The following is a 27,659-nucleotide window of genomic DNA, read 5'->3' as shown; positions in this document are numbered from 1 at the left end:
TTGTAGATTTGCTCCTCAATTTGGCCCTACGGAACTTGACATGTAAATAAAATAAATAATAAATTCAAGGTCGACAAACCCTATAAACGAGTCTTGATTTTAATTTAGCCCTGCTTCCATTGTCGAACGCGACGTCAGAATTGCCTCTCTGGTGCCTTCCACTTCCCTGAAGCCAAACTGATGGTCATCGAACGCATCATCAGTTTTCTTTCTCTTTCTTCTGTATATTATTCTTGTCAGCAACTTGGAGCCATTAAGATGATTGTGCGATAATTCTCGTATTTGTCAGCTCTTGCAGTACTCGGAATTGAGTGGATGATATTTTTCCGTAAGCCAGTTGATACGTCGCCAGATTCATATATTCTACACTCCAACGTTAATAGCCGTTTTGTTGCCACTTCCCCCAACGATTTTAGAAATTCTGATGGAATGTTATCTACCCCTTCTGCCTTATTTGATCTTACGTCTTCCAAGGCTCTCCTAAATTCTGATTCTACTACTGGATCCCCTACCTCCTCTAAATCGATTTCTGTTTCTTCCTCTATCACAATAACAAATCTTCACCTCATAGAGGCCTTCAATGTACTTTTTCCAACTGTCCACTATCTCTTTTGCATTTAACAGTGCAATTCCCGTTGTACTTTTAATGTTACCACCCTTGCTTTTAATTTCACCAAAGGTTGTTTTGACTTTTCTGTATACTAAGTAAGTCCTTCCGACAATCAGATAGAGATTCCAAAGTCAGATACTGGATTGTAAAGCGCAACCAGGAGCAGATTTAGAATGATTACAATGTAATAGTGATGAAGAATAAACTGAAGTTCAATAGATCAGCCAGGAAGGACTAATACACAAAGAAGTGGGATATGGAAGTACTAAGTAATCAGGAGATATGCTTGCAGTTTTCTAAGGATATAGATACAGCAGGCAGTACAGTTGGTGAGGAATGGACATCGCTAAAAAGGGAATCACGGAAGTTGGAAAGAAAAATATAGGTACAAAGAAGGCAACTGCGAAGAAACCATGGATAAGATGAAATATTTCAGTTTATGGATGAAAGAAGGAAGTACAAAAATTTTCAGGAAAATTCGGGAATGTAGAAATACAAGGAATGAAGTAAAGTGGAAGTGCAGGGAAGCTAAGACCAAATGGCTGCATCTATAATGTAAAGAAATCGAAAAAGACTCTCATGTTTGTTAGTCATTAGTCACTTTTATAAGTGACTACTGATGGGCTAATGAACGTGTCTACAGACTACGTTGTTTTATGACATATGGATATGTTTGCTAGTAATATGTAAGAGCGTCGCGAATGTACTTAATAGTAATGACAGCGACATATAAATGTGTCAGCTCATTTTGACATGGCTTAAAGCCACAAAAATCTGCACTTGATAATGTCCTAAGGTCGAAATTGCAATCGTGAAATAAAGAAAGTGTTAGAGACACTGGCGTAAATATGACTGTGAATCCCCGGTATAAAAAGGTAATTAAGAACAAGCCACGTCGGCGACACAGGCGTCACTGAACTGGCAGTGAGTTGCGCTGTACACGCTTAGAGGCAGAAATGCGTCCTTCACAAGCTCCACCATCGGCAATGTTATTCCGGTTTTTTGGGTACCGTCTCTTGTTTAACAGCCCACTTGTCGTTCCGATATATTGCTTCCAGGTGTGTACAGATTAACATCTTCGTGTCTCAATGGTGTGGAAATTATCTGCAGTCCGGTTCGTAGTTGCGTAGCCTTTGTTCAAGTCAGCTTGACTGGCTGCCTTGTGGTGTACAAACAGGTTAAGGTGTGAAGTTACTTACCACTACGTCTGCGTCTACCTGTTCCCTCACAACAGCTGCCACAGAGCTGCTTCTCCCACAGCGACGCGCAAAATTAGGTACGGTGTTTCAGTATCAAACATGTGCGCCATTTATTTTGGCTCCTCTAGCGACTTCCTGTGGTACTGTGATGTCGGGATTTGACTATTATCACAAATGCAGCCACATACTTCGAAACATACAAAAATTACGAGAAGTTATAATTTTATATTTTAAAGGTGATAATTAAGACTTCATTATTCCTCCTGACGGCTCTCGATCTTCTGCCATAGCCGAGTCCATCAACATGAGGTAGCAAATATGAGGTAGCCAAGAAGGTGGAAACATGGGTTCTACTAAGCCAAGACTGCTTGGTAGCTACAACAGGAAAACCAATTAATTAGCAGGAGTACACAATAAGAAAGTATTTATTACTTTGTTGTACTCCGTGATCCGTTGGTTGACAGTTACAGAAACGCGATTAGACTAATAATTTACGAGTCACAAATCTTGCAGTGACGAATTAATCTCTCGTAATCTTGAATATCGAATCCGGCGAATTTGAAGACTAACTGGGAACTGGGCTACAAAGACTAGATGGCGGCAATGACTGAGCTGCAGACGATGACTAACATCGGCGCTGGCTGACGACTGAGCGCTGCTACGAACTGTAGACTGGCACGACTGCACTACTCTCCTGCTGCACATGAAGTGGCCTAGCGGCGAGCCTAAGTACTGCGACTGGCTGTGTACTCATTGGCTAGCACAGCCGTTCTTCTGTTGCGTTTATCGAGAGAATCGCATCCGACGGATCGATTTCTCAGGCGTCGGTGATTGACGACATTACACCTCCTTGTACAGATATCTACATCTACATCTACATAGACACTCCGCAAGCCAACTTACTGTGCCTGGCGGAGGGTACCGTGTACTACAACTTGTCATTTCCTCTCCGGTGCCTCTTGCAAATAGAGAGGGAAAAATGACTGTTTATGTGCCTGTGTATGAGCAGTAATTTCTCTTATCTTCGTGGTCCTTACGAGAAATGTATGTTGACGGCAGTAGGATCGTTCGGCAGTCAGCTTCAAATGCGATTCTCTAAATTTTCTCAATAGTGTTTCTCGCAAAGAACGTCGCCACCCCTCCAGCGATTGCCGGCCGCGGTGGTCTCGCGGTTCTAGGCGCGCAGTCCGGAACCGTGCGACTGCTACGGTCGCAGGTTCGAATCCTGCCTCTGGCATGGTTGTGTGTGGTGTCCTTAGGTTAGTTAGGTTTAAGTAGTTCTAAGTTCTAGGGGACTAATGACCACAGCAGTTGAGTCCCATAGTGCTCAGAACCATTTTTGAACCCTCCAGCGATTCCCATTTGAGTTCCCGGAGCATCTCCGTAACACGTGTTGTTCGGACCTACCTGTAACAAATCTAGCAGGCCGACTCAGCTTCGATGTCATCCTTCAATCCGACCTGATACGAATCCAAAACACTCGATCAGTACTGAAAAATAGGTCGTACCAACGTCCTACATGCGGTCTCCTTTACAGGTGAACCCCTATTTCCTGGAATTCTCCCAAAAAATCGAAGTCGACCATCCGCCTGCCACAGTTCTCGCATCCTCGTTCCATCTCGTATTGCTTTGCAACGTTGTGACCAGATATTTAAACGACTTGACTGTGTCGCGCAGTACACTAGTAATATTGTATCCGAACATTACAGGTTTGATCTTCCTACTCAACCCCATTAACTTACATTTTTCCACATTTAGGGCTAGCTGCCATTCATCACACCAACTGGAAATTTTGTCTAAGCCGTCTTTTAACTTCCTACAGTCTCTCAACTTCGACAACTTAGTACACTAAGGCACTGTCAGGAAACAACAGATTGTTGCCCACATTGTTAGCCAAATTACTGATCTATAAAGAGAACAATAGCGGTCCTATCACACTCCCCTGGGGCACACCTGACGATAGCCTTGTCTCTGATGAACACTCACCGCGAGGACAACATACTGGTTTCTATTACCTAAAAAGTCTTCGAGCCACTCACAAATCTGTGAACATATTTCATATGTTCGTACCTTAGTTAACAACCTGCAATGGGCCACAGTGTTAAATGCTTTCCGGAAATCTACAAATGTGGATCTGCCTGTTGCCCTCCATCCATAGTTTTCAGTATACCACGCGAGAAAAGGATAAGATGAACTTCGCACGAGGATTATTTTCTAAAACTATGCTGATTCGTGGTCATAAGCTTCTCAGTGTCACGAAAGTTTATTATATTCGAGCTGAGAATATGTTCAAGTATTCTGCAACAAACAGGGATATTGGTCTGTAATTTTTTGGGTCCATTCTTTTGCCTTTTTTGTAATTTGGAGTCACCTGCGCTTTTTTCAGTCGCTTGGGGCTTGGGCTGGGCGAGAGGTTCACGATAAATGCAAGCTAGGTAAGGGGCCAATATCGCAGAGTACTGTTTGTAATATCGAACTGAGATTACACCAGGACCTAGTGATTTATTTGCCGTCAAATCGTTCAGTTGTTTGTCTACCCTAGGTATGCTTATTACTATGTCGTCCATACGGGAATCTGTCCGATGGTCAAATGACGGTATGTTTGTACGATTCTCCTGCGTGAAAGACATTTTGAACGTGGAATTTAAAACTTCGGCTATCGGTTTGCTATCTTCAGCAGAATGTCTGTTGTCAGCATATTGCCACAGACTCATTGTGACCTGCGACGTAATATGTCGCATACTCAGACCAAGAATAATTTCATGAGCTGTGGAAAATGACTATCAAAATAAGTTCGGCCACTGAAATATTTTATCGGAGTTTTTGACTGCAATGGGTTTATTGTTAAAAAAAAGTGTTCATTGTAACTCTCTGAAACTGTTGTTGTAGAGAGGAGAGCCACACTTATGATGACCTGGAATTTCACCAACAGTTGGAGTTAGTAACAATTTTTCCTGAAATGAGCCTGTACACTAATTGAATTTTCTTACCCTATACCTTACCACTACACTTCGAAGAGACCCTGCTGCCTGCCTGAGGACCTACATCTACATCTACTTCAACATGATTGATATTCACATAAAGTACCTGGCAGAGGGTTCAATGAACCACCTTCATGCTGTCTCTCTACCGTTCCACTCTCGAACGGCACGCGGGAAAAACGAGCACGTACATTTTTCTGTGCGAGCCCTTATTTCTCTTATTTGATCATAATGATCATTTCTCCCTATGTAGGTGGGTGCTAACATGTTTTCGCAATCGAAGGAGAAAACTGGTGATTGAAATTTCATGAGAAGATCGCGTCGCAACGAAAAACGCCTTTGTTTTAATGATTCCCACTCCAATTCACGTATTATGTCTGTGACACTATCTCCCCTATTTCGATATAATGCAAAACGAGCTGCCCTTCTTTGTACTTTTTCGATGTTATCCGTCAGTCCCAAGTGTTCTGCCAATGAATAGCAGTCTTCGGTTTGCTCTACCCACAACGTTATCTATGTGATGATCCCAATTTAGGTTATTAGTAATTGTAATCTCTAAGTATTTAGTTGAATTCACAGCCTTCAGATTTGTGTGACTTGCCGCGTAATCGAAATTTAGCTGATATCTTTTAGTACTCATGTGAATAACTTCACACTTATCCCTATTCAGGGTCAATTGCCACTTTTCGTACCATACAGATATCTTATCTAAATCATTTCGCAAGTCGTTTTGATCATCTGATGACTTTACAAGACGGTAAATGACAGCATCATCTGCAAACAATGTAAGACGGCTACTCCGATTGTCTCTTATGTCGTTAATATTGACCAGGAACAATAGAGGGCCCATAACACTTCCTTGGGGAACGCCGTATATTACTTCTGTTTTAATCGATGACTTTCGTCTATAACTACTGATCACTCAGTGCTACTGGATGCTGCCTCTAAGATGCGACACCGGCATGTCTTTCGGAGAGTCCAAGAAGCTGTCCTATGCCTGAAATATTCCGTCGTGGACTTCCAGCATGACCTGGCTCCGTGCTAATTTTTCTTATTTCCACGCATGAAAAGGGGCATGAAAGACACCGATTTGACAGCATTGAAGAAGAAAAAAAACGAGGTAGTTGCTATCTGACATTTCCAGAGATGATTAAAAAAATGTTTTGAACAGTGGAGGCACCGGTGGGACAAATGTATTAGTTCTAATGGAGTGTATTTTGAAGGGATAAGGCTGTTTTGTAAATAATTTGAAAACATATAGCTTTTAAAAAATAATTCCCTTTGATACTGGCATAGTTACATGCAATCTGGTAGCACCCTCCACGGCAGGGAGTCGGTGCGAGTCTCCATCACGTTATAGGCCAGGCACCAGTTGAAGCTGGCTGGAAAGCCATCTCTTTCTGCTTGAATAGCAAAATTTTTGACTCAGATTCTTCCGCTTCTCGTGAAAAAGCCAAAATGCATTGAGAAGGTTGTGAAATGGGAACATCCACTTCATGTATCCGTCGAACTTATCTAACGAAATATGATAAAAGAAATAACTTTTAAAAAAGAGTATCGTGACTGAACTATAACGGGACTCTTTTCGTTTTTGCCCCCCTGCCAATACAAAATTTATTTCACTTATTAGGAGGTACCTACTAGTACCATTGATGTATATACAATCGCTGATGTAGAATTGGTGTAACCAAAGAAATAGAGTACTACCACTTTGTAGGTTGACGATGTTGTTCAAATAACGCCACATGCATTCTACATCGCTGATGTAGAATTGGTGTAACCAAAGAAATAGAGTACTACCACTTTGTAGGTTGACGATGTTGTTCAAATAACGCCACATGCATTTGAGGTCTCCAAGCAGTATTTACTCTGGAATGCCACACTACAGGTGCATTCAAGTTCTAAGGCCTCCGATTTTTTTTCTAATTAACTACTCACTCGAAGTCGATGAAACTGGCGTTACTTCTCGACGTAATCGCCCTGCACACGTGCACATTTTTCACAACGCTGACGCCATGATTCCATGGCAGTGGTGAAGGCTTCTTTAGGAGTCTGTTTTGACCACTGGAAAATCGCTGAGGCAATAGCAGCACGGCTGGTGAATGTGCGGCCACGGAGAGTGTCTTTCATTGTTGGAAAAAGCCAAAAGTCACTAGGAGCCAGGTCAGGTGAGTAGGGAGCATGAGGAATCACTTCAAAGTTGTTATCACGAAGAAACTGTTGCGTAACGTTAGCTCGATATGCAGGTGCGTTGTCTTGGTGAAACAGCACACGCGCAGCCCTTCCCGGGCGTTTTTGTTGCAGTGCAGGAAGGAATTTGTTTTTCAAAACATTTTCGTAGGATGCACCTGTTACCGTAGTGCCCTTTGGCACGCAATGGGTAAGGATTGCGCCCTCGCTGTCCCAGAACATGGACACCATCATTTTTTCAGCACTGGCGGTTACCCCAAAAATTTTTTGGTGGCGGTGAATCTGTGTGCTTCCATTGAGCTGACTGACGCTTTGTTTCTGGATTGAAAAATGGCATCCACGTCTCATCCATTGTCACAACCGACGAAAAGAAAGTCCCATTCATGCTGTCGTTGCGCGTCAACATTGCTTGGCAACATGCCACACGGGCAGCCGTGTGGTCGTCCGTCAGCATTCGTGGAATCCACCTGGATGACACTTTTCGCATTTTCAGGTCATCATGCAGGATTGTGTGCATAGAACCCACAGAAATGCCAACTCTGGAGGCGATCTGTTCAACAGTCATTCAGCGATCTCCCAAAACATTTCTCTCCACTTTCTCGATCATGTCGTCAGACCGGCTTGTGCGAGCCCGAGGTTGTTTCGGTTTGTTGTCACACGATGTTCTGCCTTCATCAAACTGTCGCACCCACGAACGCACTTTCGACACATCCACAACTCCATCACCACATGTCTCCTTCAACTGTCGATGAATTTCAATTGGTTTCACACCACGCAAATTCAGAAAACGAATGATTGCACACTGTTCAAGTAAGGAAATCGTCGCCATTTTAAATATTTAAAACAGTTCTCATTCTCGCCGCTGGCGGTAAAATTCCATCTGCCGTACTGTGCAGCCATCTCTGGAACGTATTGACAATGAACGCGGCCTCATTTTAAAACAATGCGCATGTTTCTATCTCTTTTTAGTCCGGAGAAAAAAATCGGAGGCCTTAGAACGTGAATGCACCTCGTGTAACACGGAACTTCAAATAACATGGCCACGGAACCAAAGAAAAACAACGGACATCTGTGACATTGTAAAGGTCGTCCTGGGTGCTCTTTCATGGCTAATCACTTCATATTTGATTAATTTTTTTAATCCTGCGATGAAATTGCTTCACTCTCTCCACTTACATCTCGTGCATAGCTGTGGAAAGTGGTAAGTGGTATAAACACTATAGTTTCTGCAATCGATTTGTGTTCAGAGGTTTACATTAGCCTTTCTGTACAATGTCGTTCGGTTGCCTAATCACTGCCTTGCTTCCCATTAGGCCGCCAATGTTTTGGTCGTTCCCGGTCCGTCAGGTCACCTGTGCCGCTGTACGCCGGGCGGAATCTTATGTCCCCTCTTCGGTCACCCACCACACATGGCTTTTCACTTTCTGCTTGTATTCACGACGTGCTTCCTGCATAAATGGAAAACGTTACGCAGTCGTCGGTGACGGCTAACCACATAATTGTTACTTGTCAAAACTAATTTCCGACAGTAATTTTTGGAACGGTAACGCGTCCTTGTTCTCCAAACTGCCTGATTTTGCTGAATAATTAGCAAATGCCAAAAGTAGCAATACCGAAAGACAATCCCCAAACCTGAAAAGTTCTGGAATCATACACATGCATAGTAACAGGTAAAAATTTAACTGCTATACTAACAAGCGGAGGCCGCCAACTGTGACATTCAGATTCGATTCATACTGCGCATAATAAAAGCTCATGACCCGAGGTGTAATGTGACAAAGCACCAAGATGCACTTCTGAGCCGTTATCGAACAAATCGACAGTTAAAAGAAACCGTTGCGGTGAATACTCTATACGATTAATAGCTTTCTACAGCGTCATGGCGCAGCGGTAAGCGATCGAGTTCGTAATCCGAAGGTCGCCGGATCGGATCTCGCGCCATTCAACCCTTTTTTTCTTTCTTTTAGTATTTGTTTTTTGTAATTCAAATGTGTATGTATACACACACACACATATATAGCTCCCGGCAATCAGTTGCAACAATTATGCATATAATAAGTTGTTGAAAGTCGTTTATCGTGGAAAAAATGGCGACTTCGAACATCATTATGTTTTCCGCAAACAAAGTTGTATTTCACAAATGTTATTAATTGTCTTCATAATGTTTACCACGTATAGTTAATGGAAGACGTAGAAACGATATTCCGAAACGAATACGTATAGCGTAAGTCAAACGTTCGAATTAGAATAGAAACCCCACGAACACAAATTTGCTGTGACAGGTATGAAATATAAACTTCGTTACTCGCTCGTTACACTTGAAGGACTGATGTCGAATGGGCCGAAACGAGCCGCCGCATAACAGCGTAGTTGCTTGCTAACTTCGAAAGAAGGTAGATGCGGTCCCTAGCGCAACTTATAACATCGTCGAAAATCAGTGCGGACGGGAGAGCTTTGGTACACCCTGTTAAACAAACGGAAAAATGGAGGCGGTAGAACTGGAGAGCGATTCGCCTTCACCAACATGCATAAGCAATTCATTAATCGTTTGTATGTGTGTGTGTGTGTGTGTGTGTGTGTGTGTGTGCGTGTGCGTGTGTGTGTTTGTGTGTGTACATACACATTTGAATTACAAAAACAATTTTTTTTTAAAAAAAAAAGTTGAATGGTGCGATATTCGATCCGGCGACCCTTGAATTACGAACCCGAGCGCTTACCTTTTTTTTTTTTTTTTTTTTTTTTTACCTCTGAGCCACGACGCTGTAGAAAGTTATTAATCGTAGAGAGTATTTCACCGCAATTTTCTCGACAATGGCTGAGAAGTGCATCTTCGTGCTTTGCCACATTACACTTCTGGCCATGAGCTTTTATTAAGCGCAGTATGAATCGAACCTGAGTTTCACAATTGGCGGCCTACCCTTGTAAGAAAAAAACAAGACAGCGCCCCAGAAGTTAAGGTACTTCTTTTAGTTCTGTTCAGATGAAACTGTTTTAGAGAAAATGAAATTTGACAGGTCTTAAGTCAGCTGCGGAAATATTAACTGAATAAACTGTTGCACCAAGTGCCGACTCACTGGGCACTTATGTGTTTCTTCCCAGTGTGATGGACGTTAGACACTTCCTGGCGATCTCGATGACGCAGCACCTTTGCCGAGACCGACTACTGCATACTGTATCGAAACAAACGCGTTACCTTTCGACGTCCGTTTAATCTGCAAGCGGGACAGCTGCTTTAAAATGAGTTTGGATGGAGATAATCAAATGCAATAGGCGCTAGCAGATTGGTAATACTGTTTGTAGTCAGTGGGGGCCCTGAATCATTTTCCTATTAGGGCATTCTACCGACGACGCAGCAATACTTGGCTTATGCACTACAACACTACAGAATTCTTATGAAGAGACCTTTGCTTGTCAGACAATTTCGTAGAGACTACTAGACGATGTCTAGAGGTGGAACGGTTTCTGCAAAGTCAAATACAGACATCTATAACCAAGTTCTCCGCCGAGTCACCCTTCGTTGGGAAAAAAGTGTCGCACTGAAAGGTAAATACGTAGAGAAGGACTGATATCATCACCATTTTTATCGTGGTCGCGGTTTGGTTTTTAGAGGTGATAACTGTAATGTTATGACTGCCTCTGATACAGGAAAACGCACTACAAACGGTATTACTTTGACTATACTATGTAACACTATTTTGTAACTTTTCTCCACCAATGATGACAGTTGTCACACAACTTACACGCCTGAAAATACGGACTGGTAAACAAGAGATAAGATGATCAAACGCAGCGCGCTAGATATGGCAGATGTTAAGAGCCCCTGTTACAAACAACGATAAGTATTATCAACATCCAACAAACAATATTCAAGTACTAGTGGACCAGAGACAGTCTCGTTATTGCCTTATCGCTTTAACCTGGTGACACCCTATACCCAGATAGTACGAGATAAGTGAGTGTCTGATAGGTACCGTGGACGTGCAAACATACAGACGATTTTCTGTCAGTAAAAACCTCTTTACAAGCGCTTCTAACTCTCCCTCTTCACCGTCAAATTGCATACATGTTGCAAGAGCTATAATACCAACACATATTTTTCTCAGTTTTTGTTTGATTTCTCCAGGCAGAGAAGTGCAGTCACTATTTACGTTTTTACTGCTGTTCAGTCGAGAGACTTTACAAGTTCAAAAGCTGACCGCAAAATACGTAAAACAAAAATAATTAAAATCATACACGTTATTTTAAAAACAGCTTTTATCTGATGAAGTATCACACAACTGTTCATTGTTGCTCTTGGTGCTGCACTCTCTATTTTTGTTGTTAACACTGTGGTAAAACACTTTGGATATCTGCTAGCACAGAAACTCGACGTGACGTAGACTCAAGTCGCTGGAAGTCCCCAGCAGAAATACAGGGTGTCTCAAAAAGAATGACATGGGACGACAACAGTAACGGAAGATGGGAAAGTGTGTGTTGTTTGAATGGGCGTAAATTCGTCGTTGGCATTGCCAATCCGAGGAGAAAGAATGCTTGTGCAAAGGTAAGAGTACGCCATCGCACTTGGGATGATATGGTAGAAAGAATTTGGCAAATGTTTGAGCGGTGTCCACGAAGGTTTACTCGCTGCGCAAACAGAGACGCGGCAATGGCTCACACGACTGCATGCCGACGTCGTTTGGTCTATAAAGTACCAGATTACAACTGGTGCAAACTCTTCGATTCGGTGAGGAAAGCAAACGGGTTGACTTCAGCAATGCCTCTTTGGGTGAAAACGTATATGCTGCCTTTTTTTCTTGTGGAAAGCACAGTGTCTGGAATTAGCTATCTTCGAATGCTGCAGAACTGGTTTTTTCCACAACTTCGATGACTTCATTTCCCAACAGGATGGAGCTTCTACACAAATCAGGATAACCTTCCTGCTTCTCAGCAAAGACATGCTTGTTACGGCAATAACCGTTTAGACACTGAAAGCCGACTACAGCCAGAGATAAGTTCAGCCGAAATTTTTGCGAAGAGTCTAACGATGTCCCGAAAGGATAGGGTACACACAGGTGGCGTGCTTGTTGCTGTTAAAAGTAGTTAGAAGTATGTAATGGTACTTGAATTACGTAACGATTACGGCAGGTCACCTGAACCTCTCGATACCAGCAATATTCTACTGTATTTCTGTAAAGTAGTTAACATATTTCTGAGACAACATTCAGATTTTATTTCACTTTTGATACATCGATTTGTTTATATTGCAATGTTGTTATTCTTATGTGTATTCTTTCTTTTGTCACTATGATCTTTGACGTAACTCTGATTTTTGGGCGCGTAAGCGATTGTTAGTTGTTAGAGAGTCGGACCTTGAAAAAGTTAAGTCTTGGACATTATGTTGGAAAGACGCATATTGTAGACAGTTTTTAAAATGTGAACTTTAACAGTGAGGAAGATGTTTTCAAGTATTTTTTGTATTGAGAAGTGATGTTTTGTGTGTTACGTGCCATTGCAACAAAAGCAATAAAAAAGAAGTGTAACTTAAATTCGGAGTGCTGATTATTTTTTTTACATCAGTATTGTGCTAACTTTGAAAGGTTTAATCTTCAAGAATGGTTTGTGAAGCGCATCTACAAAACTTTTGAATATAGCAGAATCAAAACTAGGCCTTTTTGCATCCGAGCTTGGAATCATTACCACCTATATTTTCGACGATTGAGCCATGATTTTAGAACGAGACCAGCGTGGGAAACACGAAAAGATGAGTGCCTGATTTATTCATTATTACATGAAATGACTTTATTAACTGTGCTCTAATGACACCTGCCACATAATAACTTTGTTGTTACCCGAAAGCCGTTTGGGTGGTCGAGCGGTTCAAGGTGCTACAGTCACGAACCGCGCGGCCGCTACAGTCGCAGGTTCGAATCCTGCCTCGGGCATGGATGTGTCTGATGTCCTTAGGTTAGTTAGGTTTAAGTAGTTCTAAGTTCTAGGGGACTGATGACCTCAGAAGTTAAGTCCCATAGTGCTCAGAGCCATTTGAACCATTTTTTTGTTGCCCGAAAATGCAGTATTTACCAGCGTGAGCAACACCACAATCGTCATTAAATTTTGACCTTTGTTGTGGTAGGGTTGTTAGAAGTAGTTGTCACGAAATTTGAGTACAACGTGTACTTCTTTGTTTCAGCCGTTTGCCGATAGGTGGTGACAACGATATGTACCGGCCGGGAGAAACATATCGCAGACGTCAGGCAGTTAGCCTGGGCCTCGGTCAACACAACATCATTCAAACATTATTCGATTTCTGTCTGCATCATAAAGTTGTTCTTGATTGAAAATGTCAGTTTACGAACCTAAATCTCGTCATTTGAGGAGGTGTTTTGTTTCAATATGAAGAAAACAGCGGCTTAGTCTCATCGTATGCTCTCAAGTACGTATGGTAAGGTCGCTATTAGTGAAAGAACGTCTAGTGAGTGGTTTCAACGCTTCAAGAATGGTGATTTTAACGTCGTAGACTGGCATAGTGGTGGAAAAGAGAATGTTTTCGTAAATGGAGAATTGGAGACATTGCTGAGTGAAGACCCGCGTTAAACTCAAGAAGAATTGGCACGATTAGTGGGAGTGACACAGCAAGCCATTTCAAAACGTGTCAAGGCTATGGGCATGATTCAGAAAGAAGGAACTTCCCGTGTGAGCTGAAACCAAGAACGTTGAACAGCACTGTGTGTTTTCGAGTTGCTTCAGAGGCAAAAACGGAAGGATTTTCTGCATCATATTGTGACCGGAGACGAAAAATGGGTCCATTGCGATAACCCTAGACGCAAAAAATCATGAATATATCCCGTACATGCTTCCACCTCGACGGCCAAATCGAATATTCACGGCTCCATGATCATGCTCTGCATTTGGTGGGACCAGCTCTGCGTCGTGTTCTATGAGGTGTTGAAACCAAGTGAAACAATCACAGATTCTCGTTATCTAACCTAATTAAAGAATTTGAGCAGTGCACTAAAAGACAATACAGCGAGAGGCGCGATAAAGTGATTTTGCAACGCCACAGAGCTCGACCCCACGTCTCAAAAGATGTCAAAACGTGCTTGGAATCGTTAAAATGGGAAGTCCTACCCCACCCGCCGTATTCTCCAGACTTTGTTCCCTCTGACTATTACCTGTTTAGATCAATAGCGCATGGCCTGGCTCACCAACACTTCCGATCTCATGAAGAACTCACAATCTGGATCGATTCGTGGATCGCTTCAAACGATAAACAATTTTTTCGACGCGGTATTCGTACACTGCCCTAAATATGGGAGAAAGTAGTGGCCAGCAATGGAAAACACTTTGAATGATACATGTGTAGCAAAATTGTTTCAGTAAAGCTTCAAATGTTGGGCAAAAACGGCGGGAGCAAAGTTGTACACCTTGTAGATAATTCACTGTGAGTTAGTATGGCCAGAGGTCATTCTTGGCAACTAGAAAAAAATAATAATTGGAGACTTTTACCGACCTCCCAATTCAGATGATACAATTGTTGAGAGGTTCAAAGAAAACTTAAGTTTGATTTCAAACACGTGCCCGACTCTTACGACTATAGTTGATGACGACTTTAATTTACCCTCGAGATGCTGGCGAAAATACATGTTTGATTCCGGAGGTACACAAAAACATTGTCTGCATTGCTAAGGAATTTGAAGAACATCTCTTATGGCACGCACATATCTCTTGGGGACATTTTGGCCCCGAAAAATGTAAGTGAAAGATAGCCAACTTGTGTTACGTTCCTAACATACACACGAAAATTCACAAACTTCTCCGAAATTGTCTGATATGTCAAAAAGCAAAGCCCTTCAATCTATCAAACGCTCTTCCTGTAAACCCCATCTTACCAGCAAAATCTAATCAGGTAATAGGAATTGATCTCGCAGGTCCATGTCCACGTGGGCGTGGAGGCTTGAAATACATTGTTTGCCTCATTGAGCTATTTACATAGCATGTTAGAATTTATGCGATGCGATCCGCCATTCCCGAAACGATACTTTCCGTTGATGGCTCTAATTTCGTTTCCAATCAATGGAGACACTTTTTACGCAATAAACAAATCAAACAGATCCTTATATCAAAATTTAGACCACAGAGCAATTCAACTGAACGTGTGTTTAAAGAATTCAATCGTTTCGTTAGGACGTACATACCAAATCAACAGACAAAATGGGTTGAATATGTAACACCTTTTGAGGAAATCGTAAATAACTTGCCACGCTTCTCCACCGGTTTTACTCCAAACAACTTGATTTCTCAGCGAAGAGAACAAAATGAATGGATTAACCTCATTCCTAAAGCACAAAATGCAAGCCAAATCTTGACGCAAAAATCCGACAAGCGTTAATTTCACTCACTATCCAAGCTGAAATCGGCAAGAGAGCTTTCGACGGCAACGTACATAAAGTTTTGGAATATAAACAAGGTGAAAAGGTACTCTTGAGAACACATTTTTAGCCATCACTTATTCTTAAGAAGAACCGCAAATGGCAATCGCTTTTTCAGGTACCGTATATAGTATTAAGGAAGCCTGACGTCGGGTGCTGTTTAATAGCATACCAGGTAAGTGCCAGAATTAAAGGCTTGCATCTCCACGCTGATTTGAAGAAGTATTATTGCAAGGAGTGAGTAATCAAACGCACCGCCAATTACCAGTGGCAATTTTAACATCTAGCATTGCGTATGACGGAGAAATAGCTAACTAGTGTAACAACAACGACACGATTTATGTATGTCAACAACAGTGCTCACATATAATCACTAAAATCGAATCTATTATCTACGAACAACATAAAACATGAACATATGACATAAACATGACATCTGTTGATGAATCAAAACATCAACCTCAGCTCACAGTAGTAATAGATAATGTAATAATGAAAAGAACAGAGATCGTCGAATCTCAAAGAGAAGCTCGCGGCATATAACCACGTAGTTTTAAGTTCTAGATTTAAGTATATTTTATGGAAAATTGAAAAGTAATCATAAGCGACGGACGAGCTAAAAACGCTGACTTTCTCTGATGAAATGAATAAGCATTCACTTTTAGTTTTGTCCGCAGCTCGTGGTCTCGCGGTGGCGTTGTCGCTTCCCGAGCACGGGGTCCAGGGTTCGATTCCCGGCGGGGTCAGGGATTTTCACCTGTCTCGAGATGACTTGGTGTTTGTGTTGTCGTCATCATTTCATCATCCTTCCTGAAAGTGGCGAGACTGGACTGAGCAAAGGTCACTTCATATCACGCGACTTTTACACTTTCACTGAGTCTTTCATTCTCTGGAGAACTTATTCAATTACATTCGCTCGATGGACACACACAATGTTACATCGCCACCAAATGCATCTCGTTAGGTCGAGATATCTGTCGAGAGGCATTTCCATCCGTAACATTTTGTGTTCCACTATTTATAGATTCATACATAGAAGAACATTTAGATTGGACGGGGATATCAACTGAAATCAATTGTTGGAATAAACAAATAAAACTTCACAAGTTTGACAAAATTTGAGGTTTATAGCTAAGAGTACATATACATAAACTGGCTTCAAAAATTTGACAGAGGAAGCTTTAGTTTTCAAGTGAGGAGTATTAACAAATGTTCAAGGTACGTACTTGAATACATCAATTTACATACATAAAATACCTATAGGTCAGAATGAGGATATATTCACTCAGGTCCGCACTGCACTGATACAGATGCATGGAATTAGTAGGGCATAGGTATTCTTTTAAGCATTTCATCGTTTGATGACTGAGCGCTAGTGAGAAAAAGCTTGGTCACGAACGGAAGGCATATCATCCAGGAAATCAATGGCATAATATGGTTTTCATGAAACAAAAAAATTTATACACTTATATTAGAATAAATGCACAACTTAATTTTAATATTTATAGGTTTTGTGGAGAAGGATCATAGGATCTGTGAAGTATCATCACTATGATGCTTTTCTTTACGATCGTGGTGTCTTTCTTATTTTAATAATTAGTTCACATCGGGTGACCTCTGTGGATCACACTTGATTGACGTTGCATTTTTGATGACGTCATTCGCTTAGGAACATTCGTTTCCTCAAAATGTTGTGCTACAATAGCGTGTGTATATTGTCGTTACTTGCGATTACTGCGGGGCAGACAAGCGTGCCACATCGTGAGCCGGCAGCGCTAGAGAGTGCGTGCGCATATGCTCAAACGGTTGGTCGCTTAACTCTGTGTGTCGTTTTAAGTGTGGAGCCGTGTCGGCGATAGCGACGTGATGACTCGATAAAAATCGCATCACTTTCTACACATCTGGCCATGGGTGCATCACAGCCGACAACTGAACGTAAGTTGGCTGCTGCAACACCATGTCACTACGTGCTCGGGTAATTTCACCTTTGGTAGCACAATGAAAACGAAGCACACGTGCAATTTCCACTAAACACACGAGGTCATTGACGATTTCTGAGTGCACTTACACAGTCACAGATTGATGATCGTCAGCTTTCTTGAAGACTAATATTTTGTTAAATGGACACAGTCACTTTGCACCCACAAGATGCTATTCATAGGATTACACACGGTATAAGAAAAATCTTTTGTAGGTAGTCACCATATAAAAACTTTCATTACATCAGAGTATCGGCATTGTGATAGCTTTGAGTTGAGCGCTACAGTTGCTCAAGCTTCGTTCATTTCCATCTTTTCATTATTACGCATTAAATGACAAGTTTGGTCAGTTTCCCTTTTTAGCAAAATTTATATTCTGTTCACAGTCACTTAAGGTATTGAAACTCTCTTTTAAGTTATCGGTTTTTTCCGACAAATACTCTTGTTATTCGGAACATTCTCTCCTTTTAATGATTCATATTTCTCATACGCTGAGAATACATCTTTAGACAGGGGATCTATACTCGGAAAATCATTCGACTTCAATACTGCATAAGTCGTCTACAGACTTCATCAAAAATTTAAATAGCTTCGCGTTCGCGATTTATTATTAATAAAAACGTGTGGCAAAAATGGAATCATCGTGAGTACTTTCTTCAAATCTGCGTCGTCAAAAGTAATTAGCATTGCAATAAGACACAAAATCTGTGATCAAATTTGGGAATGGAATCACAGGTATGGACGTGTAACACATTAAGGCTACACACAATCATTCAAATTCACATATAAATAAATTTGTCAGTTCATATAAGCAAACAGTCACTTTCTACTTAAACTGTACGCTAAAGAAAATATTAGCCATTCTTTTCAGAGTTGTGGACACACTTCTCTGAGGAATGCGTTGTTTTCGGTCTATACATACTGTAGTTCACTGTAGCTTATAAGGTGTCATTTAACTGTGTGAAACATTTTGTATATATAGATTTATAAAAATTATTGAGAATAACAAAGATCTTCTTTGTGCTGTTGCTCACGTAGGACTTGTAATATAGTTATAAATCGTTACCGTCACGCGCGTTTTTATATATCTTTCTGCTTTTATAGCTGTTAGCGCTGCTTTATTGCAACCGTCACAATTACCATATCTTATAATTCAAGACTTAGCTACCAAGCAAGTTTTGCAGTGCATACGTGGGGATATCTTAACGTACCGCTCATAAAAAAATTCTTTCAGCAGCTCACTCAGGTGTATGACAAATTTATTTTCTTTTTCGTCTCGCTGAAACAGTGTTAGTGAAGTATAATGGTGTCGTCTTGTTTTTATTCTTTTTACCAAAGAATCGTGACTGGGAGCTCTACATTACATAACCTTCTTTATCTGAATAGCTTCGCTTATTTGTGACATAACAACCTTAAAACTGAAAGTGATGATGATGTTTGGCTAATGGGGCGCTCAACTGTGTGGTTATCAGCGCCCGTACAAGTTCCCAACCCTTGCTCAGTCCAATCTCGCCTCTTTCAGGAATGATGATGAAATGATGAGGACAACACAAACACCCAGTCATCTCGAGACAGGCGTAAATCCCTGACCCCGCCGGGGTTCGAAGCCGGGACCCCGTGCTCGGGAAGCGAGAACGCGACCTCGAGACCATGAGCTGCTGACAAAACTAAAACTGAAAGCTTATTCATTTCATCAGAGGAAGTTGGCGTGTTTAGCTCGTCCGTCGCTTATGATTACTCATCCATTTTCCATAAATATATATTCGATATACTCAAAAGCGAGCAAGGGCATTTTTTAAGCCCGACCGCGGTGAAACAAAATATGAGATAGAATGTGAAAACAAAATTTGTACTGAATCCTATACCACTTACGTTTTTCTCTGTCTGTAAGTGTAGACACCCGTTATTACAGGTCATTGTAATTTATAATTAAAAATGTGGAATGTGGATAGTTTTGATGTGATACGTCTCAATATATCGAGAAGTGCGACATATAAAGAAAGCAGTGGATATTTGTCTATTTCTGAGGAATTGTAATTATTACCACAAAAGCTGGTTTATGTGACATTTTCAGCCATGTTAATGTGTGGAAAAATATTTAAAGTAATTTCCTCTTTAGCTTATTAAAATTTAATAATAATCTGTACGCAGTTATTTTACTTGTGTCGTTTTAGTACAAATGTTCACAGAATTCATCGACGGTTCCACAGGACGAAGGAACTTGAAAGAAGTTTTTGTAATCAGCAAACTACCATTCGTCACTGAGTGGTAATTCGCTTTACTTTATTTCCAAACGCAGGTCCCTTCGGTAAGCTTGTTGATATCGAAGCCCAGAAGCTATCCGGCGAAAATTTGATTACAATCCCCTATTTTGTTTGCCAGGAAAGTGTATGAAAATTATTGATCCCTTCTTTCAAGTATCCGACATGTCATTGCACGGAACAACGTGCGCTAATGTCGAAATCCGGTGTACGCGCACGAGGCTAAAAAACGACATCTTCTAAAACATCAGGTTCCATAGTTAACAGCAAAATGCTCTCTCCATTTCCCCTCATTCTAAATATTTACAATAATATACATGGGCTCTGTTGCATTCCAGTCACCATTGAGGTACAAACATTCTACCATTTGATGAACGGGATGGACCAAAATCCTTGAGAGTAGTGTGACCCTGTAGAGTACCAGCGGGGTCCATGGAATAGCACGATATATGGCTGCCCAAATTGTCACCGAACCCCCGCCATGTTTCACTCTTCGGAACATGGGCAAACGAGACTCATCCGACCAAATGAAATCATCCACTACTCCACCATCCAGGAACCATGCTTTCCTGTTAGGTGCATTTGCACGACTGGAGGGTGAGCTTGGAATTCCAGCTCGACTTGCAATTGCCTACTTTTCGAACTCCCTTCGCGTTGTTTCGCTGCTGACTGGGTTCGCGAGTGCGACATTCAGTTCTAGTCACCTTTGCTGCTGTCGGCCTCTTATTTTTCGTCACAGCCCTCTTCAGCGACAGTCTGTCACGAGCACTCAACTCACTCTTTCGTCTGCATTACGACTTACCGAATGATGCTTTTTTGCTGTCGCTGTATGCGATATACTCGTAAATCTTCGCTACACCAAACACTTCGGCTACCTTCGCTACGTAAGCACCCACACTCTCTGATGTAGTATACTCATAATAATATACATAGAACACCTCCAACATACAGGTGCTGATCATGATCAGATACAACATCACAACATGGAGGCATTTATGCTGAAGCATGCATTTCTCTGGCTGTCTCCGTATTTTTTCCAAGCTATATATACTGAGTTTCAGATTCCACTGGTAAATTCATTATCTTACACATTTTTCTTGCAAGTTCCACTTCACCTAATGTGTTGCCATCAATGTTTGATTCTTTAAGGGGACCACACCCTGCCTATCTAACCCACGTTAATTTGGGCAAGTATTTGACCCATTTCTGAAAGAAACTATTTCATGCAGGACTTTAATATTTTTACTGTATGTTACATGATGCTAATAAACTGGACTAAAATCGACTTTATCCATTTTATAGTTTTAAGAAATAGTTTTTAAATTTATTAACAAAAAATATTAAGTTTCTTCCGCAGAAAATACTTTTTGTGACCTTCCTAACGGAGGAATATTTATGAATGTAGTACAAGAGGTGGCTTTTTATGCTATACAGAGTCTCTGAAAATTTCATTCATTTATCTATGATAGTTTCTGATATAATGGGGCATTAGTACTGAAAACTTCAGTTTGCGGGAAATTGACTTTAAAGAAAAAATTGTTACTTACAGTTAATTAAAACTGTCCTGCAGCATATGATGGTCTTTCTTCGGCCTCTAGCAGGTCTTCCAGCTTCTTTTTCACCTTCGTGGATGTTTGTCTTGCTTTCTTGGCCATATTAGATGCAGACCTGTCTGCATTGGCTATTCTCATTTTATCGCAATGTTGCAACCCATTGATTATATTTTCACCAGGATTAATTCCCAGCTTTTTCAGTATCCAACATTTTTCAATATTACCACAACTGAATGTATTAACAGCATCATAAACTTCTAGTTTCATTGTATGCATGCCTACAAATACAGCTTTAGGAAGGCGGTTCCCAATTATGCTGTTGAAACATTCATTTGGGTTCTGTGCCTGCCCCTGTAGACATTTCCTTAACAGGTCAGGATGAGCCAAGTCTCTGAAAATGGGTTTAATTGCTGTAATAACAGCAGCAGGAAGAGAATTCTGGTGAGAATTTCTCCAGTCGTCTGAGCCCTATTGTATTTGCACCATGAATTTTCTCCTAATGGACATAATCCATGACATGACTTATCATCAGTAGAGGACTTGTGGGATAATATGGCCCAAAGACCTCTCTTCATTGCCTCCAGATTTTGTTTATTTCTCCTAATGGCCTGCCCATAGTATACCTGCAAGTATTCTATAACAGCGACTCGCAATCACACTTGAACAAAACTAACCGCGTGTTTGAAAGTGTGTTGTTTATAACCTGCAAAAACAAAAGACTACCGACCGTTGAATTCCAAGGATAGCCAACACACTCGGGAGTAAGAAAAAAATTGCTGACGTGCAATGTAGGGGATATAAAGTTCAAAAATACTTGCAGAAAAGTGGGTCACAGAAAAATGGGCGTGACACATAAACACACGTGGTAGGAAAATGCTCTTTAAATGCTCGAAAAAATTTTTTTCAGCAATATCCTTTTCAGAGTACATAAATAAAACCTTAATCTATTGAAATACACTCCTGGAAATGGAAAAAAGAACACATTGACACCGGTGTGTCAGATCCACCATACTTGCTCCGGACACTGCGAGAGGGCTGTACAAGCAATGATCACACGCACGGCACAGCGGACACACCAGGAACCGCGGTGTTGGCCGTCGAATGGCGCTAGCTGCGCAGCATTTGTGCACCGACGCCGTCAGTGTCAGCCAGTTTGCCGTGGCATACGGAGCTCCATCGCAGTCTTTAACACTGGTAGCATGCCGCGACAGCGTGGACGTGAACCGTATGTGCAGTTGACGGACTTTGAGCGAGGGCGTATAGTGGGCATGCGGGAGGCCGGGTGGACGTTCCACCGAATTGCTCAGCACGTGGGGCGTGAGGTCTCCACAGTACATCGATGTTGTCGCCAGTGGTCGGCGGAAGGTGCACGTGCCCGTCGACCTGGCACCGGACCGCAGCGACGCACGGATGCACGCCAAGACCGTAGGATCCTACGCAGTGCCGTAGGGGACCGCACCGCCACTTCCCAGCAAATTAGGGACACTGTTGCTCCTGGGGTATCGGCGAGGACCATTCGCAACCGTCTCCATGAAGCTGGGCTACGGTCCCGCACACCGTTAGGCCGTCTTCCGCTCACGCCCCAACATCGTGCAGCCCGCCTCCAGTGGTGTCGCGACAGGCGTGAATGGAGGGACGAATGGAGACGTGTCGTCGTCAGCGATGAGAGTCGCTTCTGCCTTGGTGCCAATGATGGTCGTATGCGTGTTTGGTTCCGTGCAGGTGAGCGCCACAATCAGGACTGCATACGGCCGAGGCACACAGGGCCAACACCCGACATCATGGTGTGGGGAGCGATCTCCTACACTGGCCGTACACCTCTGGTGATCGTCGAGGGGCACTGAATAGTGCACGGTACATCCAAACCGTCATCGAACCCATCGTTCTACCATTCCTAGAACGGCAAGGGAACTTGCTGTTCCAACAGGACAGTGCACGTCCGCATGTATCCCGTGCCACCCAACGTGCTCTAGAAGGTGTAAGTCAACTACCCTGGCCAGCAAGATCTCCGGATCTGTCCCCCATTGAGCATGTTTGGGACTGGATGAAGCGTCGTCTCACGCGGTCTGCACGTCCAGAACGAACGCTGGTCCAACTGAGGCGCCAGGTGGAAATGGCATGGCAAGCCGTTCCACAGGACTACATCCAGCATCTCTACGATCGCCTCCATGGGAGAATAGCAGCCTGCATTGCTGCGAAAGGTGGATATACACTGTACTAGTGCCGACATTGTGCATGCTCTGTTGCCTGTGTCTATGTGCCTGTGGTTCTGTCAGTGTGATCATGTGATGTATCTGACCCCAGGAATGTGTCAATAAAGTTTCCCCTTCCTGGGACAATGAATTGACGGTGTTCTTATTTCAATTTCCAGGAGTGTATGATGAAAAGCGAAAATCGTTTTTTTTCGACCTAAACCACTGTGTGGTCCCCTTTAACTTCGATTCACGGGGAAACGTGTTTCCTACACTTACCTTTCATTTGCTCATAGGATACGTTGGACGTGCATGCCCAACTAGTATTTATTCTCCTGTAAGAAAGTTTCAGTGATCCAGGTAAGTTGTCGCTGACACAGTGCGAGATATTCTGCAGCTGAGACGAAGTAAATTCAAATCTTTACATTCACCACAAATGTTCTATGTTTTCAAGCTCTGGTAACATGTGACAAAAACTTTTGCCCATGGTGTAAAAAATTTAAGCTTTTAAATCAATGTAATCAAAAGATTTACCCACTTACGATTATGTCACATATTTTGAAACTCGCCAACTCACTCGTAAAAACCTATAGGGTAGTTTCCGTTGACATAGGATCATGAAATTTGGCAAGAATCAAGGTTTCAAGGTACAAGTAAAATAATAAAAAATGTTAAAATTGTTAAATTATAACTGTTGTTGTTGTTGTTGTCTTCAGTCCTGAGACTGGTTTGATGCAGCTCTCAATGCTACTCTATCCTGTGCAAGCTTTTTCATCTCCCAGTACCTATTGCAAACTACATCCTTCTGAATCTGCTTAGTGTATTCATCTCTTGGTCTCCCTCTACGATTTTTACCCTCCACGCTGTCCTCCAATACTAAATTGGTGATCCTTTGATGCCTCAGAACATGTCCTACCAACCGATCCCTTCTTCTGGTCAAGTTGTGCCACAAACTTCTCTTCTCCCCAATGTGATCTACCCATCTAATCTTCAGCATTCTTCAGTAGCACCACATTTCGAAAGCTTCTATTTTCTTCTTGTTCAAACTATTTATCGTCCATGTTTCACTTCCATACATGGCTACACTCCATACAAATACTTTCAGAAATGACATCCTGGCACTTAAATCTATACTTGATGTTAACAAATTTCTCTTCTTGAGAAACGCTTTCCTTGCCATTGCCAGTTTATATTTTATATCCTCTCTACTTCGCCAATCGTTAGTTATTTTGCTCCCCAAATTGCAAAACTCCTTTACTACTTTAAGAGTCTCATTTCCTAATCTAATTCCCTCAGCATCACCCGACTTAATTCGACTATATTCCATTATTTTCGTTTTGCTTTTGTTGATGTTCATCTTATACCTTCCTTTCAAGACACTGTCCATTCCGTTCAACTGCTCTTCCAAGTCCTTTGCTGTCTCTGACAGAATTACAATGTCATCGGCGAACCTCAAAGTTTTTATTTCTTCTCCATGGATTTTAATACCTACTCCGAATTTTTCTTTTGTTTCCTTTACTGCTTGCTCAATATACAGATTGAATAACATCGGGGAGAGGCTGCAACCCTGTCTTACTCCCTTCCGAACCACTGCTTCCCTTTCATGTCCCTCGACTCTTATAACTGCCATCTGGTTTCTGTACAAATTGTAAATAGCATTTCGCTCCCTGTATTTTACCCCTGCCACCTTTAGAATTTGAAAGAGAGTATTCCAATCAACATTGTCAAAAGCTTTCTCTAAGTCTACAAATGCTAGAAACGTAGGTTTGCCTTTCCTTAATCTTTCTTCTAAAGTAAGTCGTGAGGTCAGTATTGCCTCACGTGTTCCAACATTCTACGGAATCCAAACTGATCTTCCCCGAGGTCGGCTTCTACCAGTTTTTCCATGCGTCTGTAAAGAATTCGTGTTATTACTTTGCAGCCGTGGCTTATTAAACTGATAGTTCGGTAATTTTCGCATCTGTCAACACCTGCTTCCTTTGGGATTGGAATTATTATATTCTTCTTGAAGCCTGAGGGTATTTGACCTGTCTCATACATCTTGCTCACCAGATGGTATAGTTTTGTCAGGACTGGCTCTCCCTCTTGCTCACCAGATGGTACAGTTTCGTCAGGACTGGCTCTCCCAAGGCGGTCAGTAGTTTCAATGGAATGTTGTCTACTCCGGGGGCCTTGCTTCGACTCAGGTCTTATAACTACATCGCATAAAAATTTTTGCCATTGCGACACCCTTTACATTCCGCTGGCACTCTGGCTAATTTTTTTCTCTAGTGTCGTATGTGAGAACATCACTATTCTTCTCAAGTTATAATAGATTATTTATGGCGCGTTTCATTAACGAATACATGTATTGGATAGTGCAGTTAAAATGCCTAGCTTCTTGAACAGGCTACAACAACCCAGATGAACACCACATATTATTCTTACTACTCATTTTTATGCCATCTATACTTTCTTTCTAAGTGATGAGTTACACCAGAAAATGACGCATAAGACATTATGGAACGGAAATAAGCACAATATGTCAGCAGGTTGATTCGTTTGTTTCCAGGATTAGCAATTATACGAAGAGCAGAAGTACTTGAACTTCACTGTCTGAGAAACTCCATAATATTCTTCCTTCAACTCAAGTTTAAATCATTATATATACGCAAAAATTTTGATCAGTCTAATATAATAACTGAATCTTTTTTTAATTTTTACGTCCAGCATCAGTTGTTGCTATGACACTATCTGTTCTACACAACTGAATATCGTTTGCTTTCTCAAAATTCTTAGGGAATGACCATCACGTAAATAGCTCTTTGGCAAACACCATTAACAAGGGTGCTTTCTCTCTAATGGGATTTATTATAATACTGGTATCGTCAGCAAAAAGTACCAATCCTGCTTCATGACTGTTAAGTGGAAGGCCATTCACATATGAAAGGAATAGGAGCATTGTGAGAGTCCCAATTATTAAAATTTTCTCACCTTCCTACATTGTTTGAATAATTCATAGCACGCATTATTCATTGTTACACACTGATGGTCATTTGAAATAGTAGCGAAATTCTGAAACATCTTTTCGCAACATGTCACGGTCTACACCCAAGAAGAATTTTATGGAAAATTATTTCAGCCGCAAAAAGCTAAGCACTTGAAAGAGTAACCTTTGTGAATGGGATTAACCTCAAACAACGTTTCACCTTCTAGGAAAAGGTTCCCACATCGCCTGTAGGAGCCAGTTATAGCAGAGCACGGGGTATGTCCAGTGGGTTGCAAACACACAGAGTAACTCTTATTGCTGCACTCAAATCACCTATGCTTTATTCATGATAATGTGATGTGTACAAAATGGCGTGTAGAGCAGTCCTTATTGGACGAGCCGCTGGTAAACGATCTCCTTGATCTTGTTGTTGTTGGCCATCCAGACGGAGCCCGACTTGCCCTCGCGGATGGCAGTCATCATGCCCTGGGCGATGAAGTCAGGCCTGTGAAGACAACACACGCACACACACGTCATTTACATTGCTCCGAAATAATAAAGCGTAGTAAGTAACAAAAGCAATTCTAACTTCCACATGAAATTGTTTACTAGCTTGGAATTACCAGTGGAATCATTTTATTGCTGTGTAGTATATGCTTCAGAAGTTAGGGAACAGTAGACAGCAATGGGGTAAGGTTAACTAGGTGGTACAACCAAAAGCCAGGATCGCTATACCAGACCCACCACAGCACATCTGGCTTCCTATTTTTTATAACAATTTATTACATATTTTATTTACGTAGCTTTTGAGCATGAGTTTCTGGTTAGGGTACATCAGGTTAAATTTGAGGTGTCAGACTTGCCATCTTTATGTGAATCACTCATTAATAGGACGTGACCTTACTACAGACACGTCTGTGTTTTATTTAGTTAAGGATACTAAGAGAACTAAACTAATGAAAGAAACCCGATAAAAAATATTACTTCCTATGTTAGCACAAAATACAAAGACAATAATCCATATGCTGAAACCAGTCCCCCATGGAATTTAATCATTGTTTACTTTTACTATTTTACTTTCATGGTAGCACAGGTCCTAAATGCGTGTAGAACGCTGTCCCCAGTTCTGATTGTTAGGTTTGTCGTCACTCATGTTCCTGCAACTCCTCATTAGTTTCGCCTTTCTGTAGTTTACTCTCAAGCCATATTCTGTGCTCGGTAGACTGTTCGTCCCAATCAACAGGTCCTATAAGTCTTCCACACTTTCAGCGAATCTTATCGATGCTCTACCACCTACCGCCCTTTCAGCTTCAGGGTG

At 41.7% G+C, this 27,659-nt stretch overlaps 1 protein-coding gene across 3 annotated transcripts in view; it reads right to left on the bottom strand.

The window, feature by feature from the left end:
- LOC126354460 (15-hydroxyprostaglandin dehydrogenase [NAD(+)]-like) overlaps positions 1-27,659 on the bottom strand; it is a 191,337-nt gene that overhangs the window by 97,938 nt on the left and 65,740 nt on the right. Inside the window, exon 7 of one of the 3 annotated variants that reach the window (XM_050004155.1) lies at positions 26,652-26,846. The exons of the other annotated variants lie outside the window; for them this stretch is intronic. Within the exon in view, the coding sequence (XP_049860112.1) occupies positions 26,729-26,846 (118 nt within the window). The 3' untranslated portion in view covers positions 26,652-26,728. Of the gene's footprint in view, positions 1-26,651; positions 26,847-27,659 lie in introns of those variants that run through there. 3 annotated transcript variants of the gene reach the window in all.

Source organism: Schistocerca gregaria, chromosome 3, assembly GCF_023897955.1.
Source record: "Schistocerca gregaria isolate iqSchGreg1 chromosome 3, iqSchGreg1.2, whole genome shotgun sequence".
Classification (NCBI taxonomy): Eukaryota; Metazoa; Arthropoda; class Insecta; order Orthoptera; family Acrididae; genus Schistocerca; species Schistocerca gregaria.
The sequence above is the reverse complement of the archived record's forward strand: the minus strand, read 5'-3'. Positions and strand labels throughout refer to the sequence as shown.